The sequence below is a fragment of the Eutrema salsugineum genome, unplaced genomic scaffold (genome assembly GCF_000478725.1).
Source record: "Eutrema salsugineum unplaced genomic scaffold, Eutsalg1_0 scaffold_4, whole genome shotgun sequence".
Lineage (NCBI taxonomy): Eukaryota > Viridiplantae > Streptophyta > Magnoliopsida > Brassicales > Brassicaceae > Eutrema > Eutrema salsugineum.
This window is the reverse complement of record NW_006256686.1, coordinates 4751982-4764717: the sequence shown is the minus strand read 5'-3', so window position 1 is coordinate 4764717 and position 12736 is coordinate 4751982. Positions and strand designations below refer to the sequence as shown.

The following is a 12736-nucleotide window of genomic DNA, read 5'->3' as shown; positions in this document are numbered from 1 at the left end:
AGTCCTGGAACCGAAGGTTCTTCCAGTCGAAATCTGCCTGAGGCAACTGGACCATTTTCTGATGGTCATATCGCTTTTTCAGCGCTTGCCACAATTCAAGTGGATTCTCAAGAGTGAGATATTGCTGCTTAAGGCTCGGGGCCAGATGATGGCGTATGTGACATATCGCCTGAGACTGTCCCTTACGGGATGCGGTGTTACCGTCGGTAATACATGCATCGAGTTCTTTTGATGCAAGGAACAAGCGCATGTCTAGGGCCCACTCGAGGTAGTTATGCCCGGAGACGTGAAGGGCCTCGAATTCACATTTCTGAATGTTTGACATCTGAAACATGAGATTGATTTTGTTAGGGATTGTTTTGAGAAAATTTTGAATGCTGATGATGAAACTTTCTATTTTGAGAATATTTCTATTTTAGGAAAGTTTCTAAATTTGGAAAGTTTCTAATTTGGGTAATTTTCTAAATGAGGAAAGTTTCTATGTCAGGAAAATGTCTATATGAGGAAAGTTTTTATATGAGGAAACTTTCTATTAGAGGGAACTTTCTCGGAAATAGTAAATTTTAAAGGGTATGGTTTTAGTTACCCCGAACATGATGTCGGTTTAATAGCTGTGATTTAATCGGTTAAAGCCGAATATAATTTCGGTTAATGAGAACCAGGTTTAGCCGGTTTTAGGCGGTTTAGGAGGAACCCTAGGGGAGCCGAATATGATTAGGGTTTTATCTAGGGTTTTAACGGTTTGGAAAACATATTTTGGATGTGATTTCGAGATCTATAGGATCTGTGGTCGATGGTTTTAATAATTTCACAAGGACAACAAAGAAATCACGTGAAAAGGACTAGGGTTTAAGCATTATGACTTACGATTTTGAAGATTACAAAATCGTGAATCAAGCTTAGGATTTAGGGTTGATTTTCTTAGTTTATTCAATCAAGTGTTTCAAGCAAGAGAATCAACAATCAAATAAGCTGCAACAAGCTTATTAAACATGAAGAAAATCGAATAGGTTTATGCCATAAACATGGCCAAAAACGGTTGTTAGGTTTTTGTAGATTAGGGTTTTATAAAACGAGTTTAAAACCTTTGAACATGCATAAACTTGTAATTTAAACAATCAATCAACAAGTTATCAATCAATCATCAGAGTATCAAACACTTTCAATCAATTAGAGATCGATTTTTTTTTTTTTATAGGGTTTTGAAGTGTTTAAACAACAGGTTCTATGGCTTTCAGTTTTAGAAGATACCTTTTCCACCTTTGGATTTCTGACAGGCTAATGAAACTGGGAGCTAATAGACCTCAGTTAGCCGCTACAAATTCCAAGGATTGATCACCAAAACTGGAGAAGCTGCTGGTTGAAGAAGGAAAAACTCGGATCTGGTTTTTTTTTTTTTTTCGGTTGATCGTCGTGTAGTGTAAGTGTGCGTGAGGGCGCGTCCGACGTTGGATCGACAAACGGTTTTCACCAGTTGATTCGTCTCGTCGAGGGCTTCGATTTGATATGTAGATCGTCTTCTGGTTCCTCACGGTTTGGAGGATATGCGTCTTTTAAGTTTCGACTTGCTTTTAGAGTTTTGGTGGTGGCCGGATTTATTAGGGTTTTTTCGCTCAGAGAGTCTTATCGTGCTGATAACGTGTTGTGAAAACTTAGAAACTTTATTAATCACTGGAATGTATATATAGAGTACATAGGGAATCTAGGTTAAGTACAATGCCCTGATGGGCCTAATGGGCCGGTATAAGAGTCCATATATGATATGTGTTATAACAGTTTTTTAATTTTCTACTATTCTACTTTTAGATATCTGTTGTCAAAAAAAATTTAAATTTTATTTATCTATTTTATTTATTTTCAAAAATTATTAAATAATATATGTGAATTTTGACTTTAAAATTAATTCAAAATTTTTTAAATTTTAATTTAATTACTTTAGTTTTTTTTTTAAATATAGTTAGAATTAATTATAAAAATTACAACAATCAGTTTTTATTATTTTTACAAAATAGTAAATACGACATTACCTTATTTTCTTTATAAATATCCAAATTTAAATAATATTTTCATAATAATAAAAATAATAAACGATATATTATTATATACTTTTGTATAATTAATTATTTTAAAATTTTAAAAATTTAAAATTAAAAAAATATAGGCTATATATATGGTAATGTGAACATATAGAGTAAAATTATTTTTTTTATTCATAATCTTTTCAGATTAATCGAATGAACGGGTTAAAATTAAGTTTTTATAATCGTGATAAAATTTATTAGAAAAAATAAATTTTTAAAAATAAATTTTATCTAAACACAAAAAATAATTGTATAATTTAATAGAAAATATTATATCTATAAAAAATTCAAATTATATTAAAAAATTAGATTAAAAAAAGAAATTTCTCGTGCGGACGCACGGGATAGAATCTAATATATATTAGAGACGACAGACAAATTAAGTTTTTTTTTTTTGAACGCAGTTGTTGTATTTTATTAATTCAAGAGAGGAAACAGAGTTTAAACCAGAGCCATAACAGAAACAAAAGAAAATTACAGCAAAACATCATGTCGAATACACAGAGGCATTCAACTTTTCCTGCTCGAGAATTTCAGTTAACCAGCCCGGCGCTCCCGAAGCCACATATGATTGAAACCTATCCTCCACCACAACACTTTTCGCAATCATGAATGCCGGTTTGTTGGCCTCTCGTACTTCCAGTACCCATTTCCATTCTGATATACCATGCAAAGTCTCAAGGATTTCCCTTGAGTGAGATCGAAAAGCAGGCCATGCCTGTGGATTGTTTACAGCCCCAATAATCTCTGATGCCTCTGTAGCAAACACTACGCTACCGATATGATGACTGATCATGCTTTCCACCGCCCATAGATGTGCCAAAGTTTTCGCCTCAAACAAGCTCTCAACAGCACTAAAAGCTCGACGACTGTGAATCCTGGTAATTCCCTTGTGATCTCTCACAATCCAAGCAGCTCCACCCACTCTCTTTCTTTGCGACCAGGTGACACCAATTTTACACTTTAGCGTCCCTTCATCAGGAGGTAACCACTCCTTTGGCTGCTGTGTGTCAAGCGCCCCGTCCCCTGATTCCAGATTTCTACCTTTTTGAGCCTCAAACCATTGATTAGAGTCCTCCCAAATTTTTGCAGTTGTTTGAGGGGCCGTGAATCTCTTCCCTTCAAATAAGAAGGCATTCCTGTTCTTCCAAATTTGCCAGAGGATCCATGGGAAACTTCTGCTTATCTCCTCTGGGATCTCCTTATCATGGACTCTATTCAACAAATACGCCATGTTTACAAAGATGGATTGTTGGTGAAAACCTTCAGCAGGGAAAGGAAAGTTTGTTAGCGCCCATATCTGTCTCGCTATAGTGCACTCGAAGAGAACATGGTTTATAGATTCCCCATTCCCTCCACAGCTTTGACATATCCCATCCACTGATATTCCTCGCCCTTTACGACCATCAGAGACTGGCAGTGCGTCACTCAATACCTTCCACATAAACAATTTAATCTTTGGACTCGTTTTTGTAGTCCAGACTTTGCTCTTCAAAGGGTTCAAAGATGGTCTTTCCATAGCCATTGTTCTAGCTTCCGACGGTTGCAAAGTCTTCCCCAACCAATACCCAGACTTAACAGAGTAACTCCCACACCTATTATAAGCCCATTCATAGCCATCTTTCAGTCCAAAATCCGGTCTGCTTTTCATGATGATTTCAATGTCTCCCGGTACAAAGATTTCTTCCATCTTTCCTCTGTCCCAAGTTTTAGTCTGAGGGTTGATCAGGTCTCTCACTTTCAGGTTTAAATCCCAGAACAATTCTCGCCGAAATGGCGCCCGCGGTCTATCATCCAAGATCCAATTGTCTAACCACACGTTAACTGTATCACCCGACCCGATTGACCTCTTTAACCCTTTCTCCAAAAGCTCTCTTCCATATAGAATGCTCCTCCAAGCAAAGGAAGGACGAGATCCCATCGCTGCTGACAGGAAAACTGAGTTGGGGTAGTAACGGCTTCGTAAAACCCTGGCACAGAGGCTCTCCGGTAATGCAAGTAGCCTCCATCCTTGTTTAGCCAACAAGGCTTGGTCAAACAGTTCAATATCTCTGAATCCGAGCCCCCCCAACTCTTTTTCCAAGCACAGTTTCTCCCACGAGACCCAATGGATTTTCTTCTTATCCTCCTGAGCCTCCCACCAGAAGTTCGACATGGCACTGGTAAGATTTTGGCAAGTCGTTTTTGGCAGCTTAAAAACAGACATTGCATACACCGGCATCGACATGGCGACTGATTTCAAAAGGATCTCCTTTCCCCCTTGCGACAAGAATCTGCCATACCATCCATGAAATCGCGACTTCATCTTGTCTTGGATATAACTTAGCATTTCGATTTTCGATCCAGAAAAACACTCTGGCAATCCTAAGTACTTCTCTGTTCCTCCTTCCGATTGGATGCCCAATTTGGTCTTTATTCTCTGTTTAGTATCTTCTTCAACCTCCGCTCCAAACGTGATTGATGATTTATCAAAATTTATCATTTGTCCAGATACTCTCTCGTACTCTTTCAAGATGCTATACAGAACTTCACATTGAGAGTCATCCACCTTGCACAACACCAAGCAGTCGTCTGCAAATAACAAATGATCCACTGCTGGTCCATTTTTGGAGAATTGTATCCCAGATAGTTTCCCTTCCATAGCAGCCTTATTCATCAAGTATGAAAATCCCTCAGTACACAGGTCGAAGTGGAAAGGCGATAGCGGATCGCCTTGTCGCAGCCCCCTTCCTGGTCTTATCATCCCATGTGCCTCTCCATTTATAAGCACCGTATATATCACAGTTCGTACGCAGAACATGATCCATTGGAGAAATTTGGAATGAAATCCCAGCGCCGTAAGCAAGGCTTGTAGATAGTCCCACTCTATTCGGTCATATGCTTTTGACATATCCGTTTTGATTGCCATGTCTTCTACAGATATTCGAGGATGTGTCCTGAGTGCGTGCAACATCTCATGTGCGATAATGATATTATCCGAGATCAAAGCTGACTGCATTGGTGAGACAATTTCCGCGAGCCAAGGTTGTAATCTCCTGACCAAAATCTTTGAGACAGCTTTGTAAATGACCGTACACAAACTTATTGGCCTCAAATCTACCATTCTCGTCGGTTTTGTGACCTTAGGGATGAGGCATATCTGCGTGTAATTCAACTCAACTGGGAACTCCCCTGTTTCAAAAAAACGTTTGATCTCTAAGACGATTTGTGGCCCCAATATATCCCAGTAGTGTTGAAAGAAAAGGCCATTCATGCCATCAATACCCGGAGCACTCGAGGGATTTATAGAAAACACCGCATCCTTGATTTCCAAAGTTGATACATCCTTGATAAGGCTCATATTCATTTGTTCTGAGACTTTCACTACAAAGCCATTAAAGAAGTCTCCACAGCTATCAGATCTTGAGGAAGTAAAAAGTTTTTGAAAATAACTTCCTGCCACAGCGCCCATCGAACCAGCAGTGCTTGTCTTATTACCCTGATCATCAATCAAGTATTCAATCTGGTTCCTTAATCGTTGGGTCTTTACCGATGCGTGAAAAAACTTGGTGTTTTTATCTCCTAGCTGCAGCCACTTCTCTCTACATTTCTGTTTCCAGAAACTCTCCTCTTCTCTATATGCTTTTGCAATTTCAGCCTTCAGGTTCCTACAGATATCCAGTCTGGGATGCAGCAATGATTCCTCTATCTCCAAATCTCTGCGCATTTGTAGGATTCTGTCCATAGAGTTGCTTTTGTTTTCTTTTTTCCACTTACTGAGGGACTTCCTGCACGCACCTAATCTGTCCATCAAACTCCTCGGTGCTGTTTGATGAATCCCTCTCCAAGCCACTCTAATAGCCTCCTTTACATTCGGTTTTCCAATGAACCGTTTATCAAAGCGAAAGGATCCTCTTGTCTCATTCGGTCTGCTCATTAGGTTCACAAGCACCGGCCTATGGTCAGATCCAAGTTTCTTTATAAAAACTTGGTTCGCTTGTGGAAAAAATTGTCTCCACGCCTTGTTACCAAAACATCTATCCATCTTGCTTTGGACCCAATGTTTCTGTCTCACTCCTGCCCATGTGAAGCCATCTCCATTCCCTATTAGTTCGACCATCTCACAGGTTCGAAGCATCTCAGCAAAGTCCTTAAAGGACCCCTCACTACGTCTTGGGCCTCCTAGTTTCTCTCCATTGTGTAAGATTTCATTAAAATCTCCCACCATACACCACACGTCTTTCCTTTGCACACCAATGCGCATCAATTTCTCCCATACATGAGTCCTGCCTTTGACCTCAGGATCCCCATATACAAAAGAAACATAGAACTCAAAAGAACCACACTGCACAGCACAGTCGATTAGATGCTTGTCTGCATACTTTACATCCACCGACACGTCATTCGTGATCACTGGTCCATGTCGTAGTACAAGGTTTTGAGTTTGAGTATCTGAGCTTATACTCTGTATTGATATTTTCACTCTTTCCTCCCTTATTTTCCTCTCCGTTCCTTCTGCTGCAAGGAGGTACAGTCTCATCTCTTGTAATACATCTGGATGGATTTTCAGCCGACCTGACAATGGATCCAGTCCCACCTGATCCTCCCTCAGCACGCCAAACAAATGATCGTTTTCTTTCAGTATCGGTTCCACCCTCTGTTTTGCTTCCAAGATGTTCCTCCTTCGAGCCTCTGCCTTTTCCTTTCTCAGTTTTACCAACAGCGGGCACTTGTCTTTCTCATGTGTCAGACGTTGACAGTTGTAACATTGTTTTTGAATTCTTTCGAAATCGTACCACACTGTTGTTGTTTCACCATTCGGAAGAATCACTGCCTTTGACCTGCGCACTGGTTTAGAAACGTCAAATCTCACCTTGACCCGCACGTAATCATTGCTCTGGGGTTTCTCAGGGTCAAAAGCCATCTCCTCCACCTTCCCAATGATGTCTCCTAGATCGTAAATAGAGGCTTCTGTGTAATAATTCACAGAAATATTACGTATCTGTATCCACACCGGCATAAACTGCAGATAGTCCTCTGGTGGCTTCTCCACCCATCGGTCTATAACATAGACCACTTGTTAAACGTCCAAACCCGCTTCTTCATGACCTCCTCTAGATCGTGTTCATACTTGAAGATGAACTGAAACCTCTCACTAGACAGAGCAACACCTCGTACCCGATCATAAACCTGCCACTTACGTGGCATATCTAAGATAAGGTCAGCCATGTTCTGACATTCTGGGTTTAGGGTTCGCCCCATGATGCTCATCACATTCTTTTCGCAGGAACAGTACTTCGGAAGATTTGGCAAGACGAAAGGAACGTCCTCCTCCTCTTCGAGAGATAGAGACATAAGTGCTTTATCGATGTTCGCCATAGCTCAGTCGCAATACGTTGAGATACTGCCAAGTTTGGATTAGGGTTCTTAGGTTTCAGTAAACGGCGCCTCAAAATATCCTTCAAAAACCGAGGAAACCCTACAAAAACAGAAAGATCTTCAAAAGATTCACCACTTTTGTGTTTTTCTTGAAATAATTGGATAACAAACGAGGAAAAAACCCAGCCAAAAGCCCCACCTTTTCAAAACTAAAGTCTCTGAATGGTTTAGAGAGACCTAAGCGAAAGGGAGAGTCACCGACGTATCAATATTGGTTGACAAATTAAGTTATCTTATTTCCTTTTTCTTATCGGAAAATTAGAATAAAAAATTATTTCCTTTTTCCTATTTGATTTCTATTTTGTATTTTCTAATTTTCCTCCAAGTTTATCATATGTTTAACGTTTAACTACAACTAGATTTTAACCCCGTGCGTCCGCACGAGAATGTTTTATTTTTTATTTCTAATATAAGTTGCATTTATCTTTTTTGTTTAGATATAATTTGTTTTTGTTATTTATTTTTTTAAATCAAAAAATTGTTATCATATTTTAATTTTAAACAGTAAAAGTTTTATATTAGTAGAATAAGAGTACGCGTTAATTAAGTATACATTGATCTAATGTTAATTATAAACTTTGTTATTATGTGAATTTAGATTTACACATAAAAAATCTATATATCTATGAATTTGCTAATCCATCCGTTTAGTTGTCTTAAATCATTTTTAATATCTTACATGTTTTGACAAACTAACCCGTATAAGACTATAATTATAATTGTATAACCCTATAAATATTTACTAATATGGAATATTTGGACCAATTGATTATGAAAAAATATAATACGATATTTTTTACTATTTGTGCTATTAAAAAAAAATATATATATATATATTATATATATATACGGGCTGACTTGTTAGTTTAATTGTCTCAAATCATATTAATATCTTACATGTTTTAATAAATTAACTCATGGACCTTAAATATATATATATATATATATATATATATAACTCTTATCAGCTCGATCATATTATTGTATAATACAAATATTTATTAATCTGAAATATTTGATATTTTAGACCAATTGATTATGATAAAATACGATAAAATATTTATTTACTATGCATTTTTATAAATTTAAAATTTTAAATTAAATCTCTTCTGTATTTAAGAATTTTTAAAGTATTAAAATTATTATCTAAATTTTCGTAATAAAATTTAATTATAATTTTTTTTGAATTTTTTGAATTTAAATTAAATTGAATGAAAATTTTTGAAACCAAATTTAATTAAATTTCTAATAATTTGAAATTTAAATTAAAGATGACCTAGATTTTAGGAAATCTAAAAATATCTAAATTAATAACTAATTTTCAGAAATTAAATATAAAAAAAAATATTATAAAAAAAAACTTTAGGAGTGTTTAGATGCAAGCACTAAATGTGCTTCTGTTTTAATAGAATAAATGATTCAAGCTGTGTAATTAGGATCCAGGTATGGCTTTGTTTATTTCAAGGGTTGGTTATTGTTAAGGTTCCATTTTAAAATCATAACTAGATTCTAACTCTGTGCGCTTACACGAAATTTTTTTTTGTTTTTTGTTTAAATATTTTTGTAATATAATTTGTATTTATTTTGTGTTTAGGTATAATTTATTTTGATAAATTTATTTTTTTCTAAATCAAGAATTTTGTTATCATTTATCAATAAAAGTATGAGTTAGTTATGTATATATCGATGTAATGTTTATTATGTGAATTTAGATTACCACATAACCAATCTATATATATAAGTGTTTAAGTAGACTTACCCGTCTATTTAATTGCCTCAAATCATCTTAATAGCTTACATGTTCTTACAAACTTTTTTTTTTGTCAACAGCCTAAGTTTACATAAATTACATCTTCATGGTAGACACGTACACTTTTTGCCAAGTTGTCTGTCTTCGAGTTCTTCGCGCGAGGGATCTGAGATATAGAAAAGTAGCTAAAGCTGTCCTTCATTTTCCCAATCTCCTCTAAATGTAAAGCAAAAGCCAGCCATTCTTCAGATATAGACACAATCTTCACCAACTCTGAACAGTCTGTTACAAAAACTACTGCAGTCTTCTGATTCTCCAACATACAATGCATAGCCCATATAAGTGCTTCCATCTCCGCATGTAGAGGCGTAAGACTTCGTCTTACCTTTTGTGCTCCCATTACTTTGTCTATAGTACCTTCTTGGAACAAGTACCATCCTAATCCGACTGATAACTCTGTATCTTTCAAAGATCCGTCAATATAACATCACCAACCTACATAAGGCATATATATTATGCATTCCAAAAGATTACACGTGTCTATGGGGGTTGAATCATGTTCACACCTTTCAGCCTCCTCCCATAAGGCCGTCTCTGTTTCCGGAATTTTCAATGTAATTTGTGGATCTATATCAATATTTGAATATACTTTCTCGTTATGTGTTTTCCAAATATACCAAATAATCCATGGGAGTTGTGTATTTTTAATCCCTTTTGGTAATCTCCAGAAAAGATGATCGAAATTTGAGTAAACCGATGTCATTGGAAAAACACCAGGTGGTGTTGCTATCTTAGATAATGCCCAAGTTTGTAGCGCCGGGGGACACTAAAAAAGGACGTGATTTATTGTCTCTTCTTCTACTCCACACCTTGAACATTGTGTATCACATTGTATTTCCCGGGAACATAACCGAGCCGACACTGAAAGACAACCAGATATTGCTTGCCATATAAAATGTCTCAACTTCGGGGAGCAGTTCAATTTCCAACGATGCATGTAATTGCTTAATGTCTGGGCCATAGAAGTCCTCGGAAATTCCATCTGAAAACTGATGCTCAGTTTTGTATCCTGATTTAATCGTATATTTTCCAGATTTTGTGAAATGCCATTCCAATGAGTCTGGTCTATAGGATCTACTAATGGGAATTCCTCGAATGATTTTCACATCAGCTGGATCAATAATTGCCGTTATCAAACCTAGATTCCATGTATTCGTTACTAGGTCAATCAGATGTTTAACCATAAAATTTCTGACAAACTAATATGTATAAAACAACAATTATAAAAAGTGACCCTAACCGCTCAATCATATTATTGTATAAATATTTGCTAATCTTTGAAATTTTAGGCTGATTGATTATGATTAAAAAAATACAATAACATATTCATTTCTATGACCCACGAAAAATAAATTAATATTCCGTTATTAAAATCCTGCTATTATTTTTTTGTAAAAAGTATAATAAAAAGGATTTTTGTAATTTTTGGTAAGTAATTAAATTTATATTTAAGGAAATACAAAATAATATAAATTAATATCTAAATTTTTGAAATTAAATATAAATACAAAATAATATGCTCTTTTTAATTAACACTACAATTATAAAAACATAACTCCAACCTGTCCAATCATATTACTGTATGATATAAATATTTATTATTTTATAAATGTGAAATTTTAGAATGATTGATTATGATAAAAAAATACAATAACATATCGTTTATCATATGCACTATTATGAAAATATTATTTAGTTTTAATTTTTGTTTTTTAATTTTTTTTGGTCAAAATTATTTTAAATTAAATCTAACAAAATTCAAAATAATCTAAATAAATATCTAAATATTAGAAATTACGTTTAAATATAAAAAATCGAATATTTTATATTAAATTTAATCAATATATTTGAGGAAATTTAAAGTAATCTGATTAAATATCTTAATTTTCAGAATTAAATGTATATATAAAAGAAATTTTATTTTGAAATAATATACAATAAATTTGGATATTTTTAAAATTATTTTCAAAAATTATTTTATAAAAAACTTTGAAAATGTTTAGAAGCAAGCACTAAAATTACTTCTGTTTTAATATAATAGATAACATATTTGTATGAAACACCAAAAATTTCTAGGCAACAAAAGGTGTGACTAAGGCAATGTTTCAAATGAACGGGGGCAGATGAACCTGCCGTTCTTAAGTTGATGCCACAGATTTAGGAAAGCTTAAAACTGAAACATAATCTAATATATAAAGAGATAAAGGGTGCTCTCCAGCGGCAACACATTAGCCCTCCTTTATTAGTTAATTTAATTTTTTTTTAATTTTATAAGTCAATTAAATTATAAAAAACAAAAAAACATGCATCTAATTTAATTTATTTTTATTTTACTTTTTAAAATTGTTATCACTGTTCATTTCTCGTCAAAAACATAGGTGTGGTTACAAAATCTTAAAAAGTTTTGCTATCTTCTTATCACAAATATCTTCGTACTCCAAGATTTATATGTATATGCTTTTTAACCAAATATTGAAAATAAAAAAAAATAAAAAAGTATGATTTTTTAATTTCGTAAGAGTTCATTACCTTTCTGGATGACACATTTCATCATTCTATCTATTTACTTAGGCATCTGAAAAAACATACAATTTTTACTCTCTCTTTCTCTTTTTGATAATTATAGAGGCATCACTAGAAAAACATCATATTAGAATAGTGGAAAAAACATAACATTTATAACTCATGCATTCAAGCAGATTTATAACTCATGCATTCAAGCAGATTCACCATGACATCACAGTTAGGTGATAGCTACAATCGGTGGAAGTGCTAATAAGTTTAAAAAATTTCAGCAAAAAGAAGTACTTGGTAATAAGTTTTGGCACAAAATATCTAAAGTTCTTCAAACATCAATTTATCTTTCTCTTAAATGTTTTAGTTTGTAAGTGTTGTTGTTTGATAATTTTGGTTTTAGTTTCTTTTGTGTGTCATAGCTGTAGCTAGCTAAGTTTGTTTAAGGTGTTAAACAAAAGATGCCCTTTTGGGTTTTGTCTTCAGAAACAGTGATGCTTTAATGTTTGAGACTCTGTCGGCTTGTATGCAATGTTTCTCGTTTATCAACAAAATTAATTATCAGATACCAAAAAAATCTCAAAAAATATATAAGGAAGACACTATTCGTCAACTTAAACATGTAACTAAACTATTTAACAAAAAAAAATGTAACCAAAATTACAACCTAACAAATTTACACTCAAGCCAACACACAAGAAATAATGTAGTAACAGTCTTTTTTTAACACAGTTCAGTGTTTACTTTATATATGTGTTTATCTAACATTGCAATTAAAATATGAATCTGAAAACACATCATAATTTTAATAATTTCAGATTAATAAAACAATTGAAGATAAATGTATTTATTGAATTACAAATGTATAAAAATTATAGCACTTAAACCCGCACGTAGTGCGGATACTCATCTA

The 12736-nt window shown here is 34.4% G+C and overlaps 1 protein-coding gene across 1 annotated transcript; it reads right to left on the bottom strand.

Annotated features, from left to right (window-relative positions):
* Positions 1–2568: 2568 nt before the first annotated feature.
* On the bottom strand, positions 2569–7439 carry LOC112084395. Its single transcript, XM_024153520.1, is given in 2 exon segments — positions 2569–7130; positions 7133–7439. Coding segments are annotated over 2 exon segments (4869 nt in total).
* Between the last annotated feature and the right edge of the window lie 5297 nt (positions 7440–12736).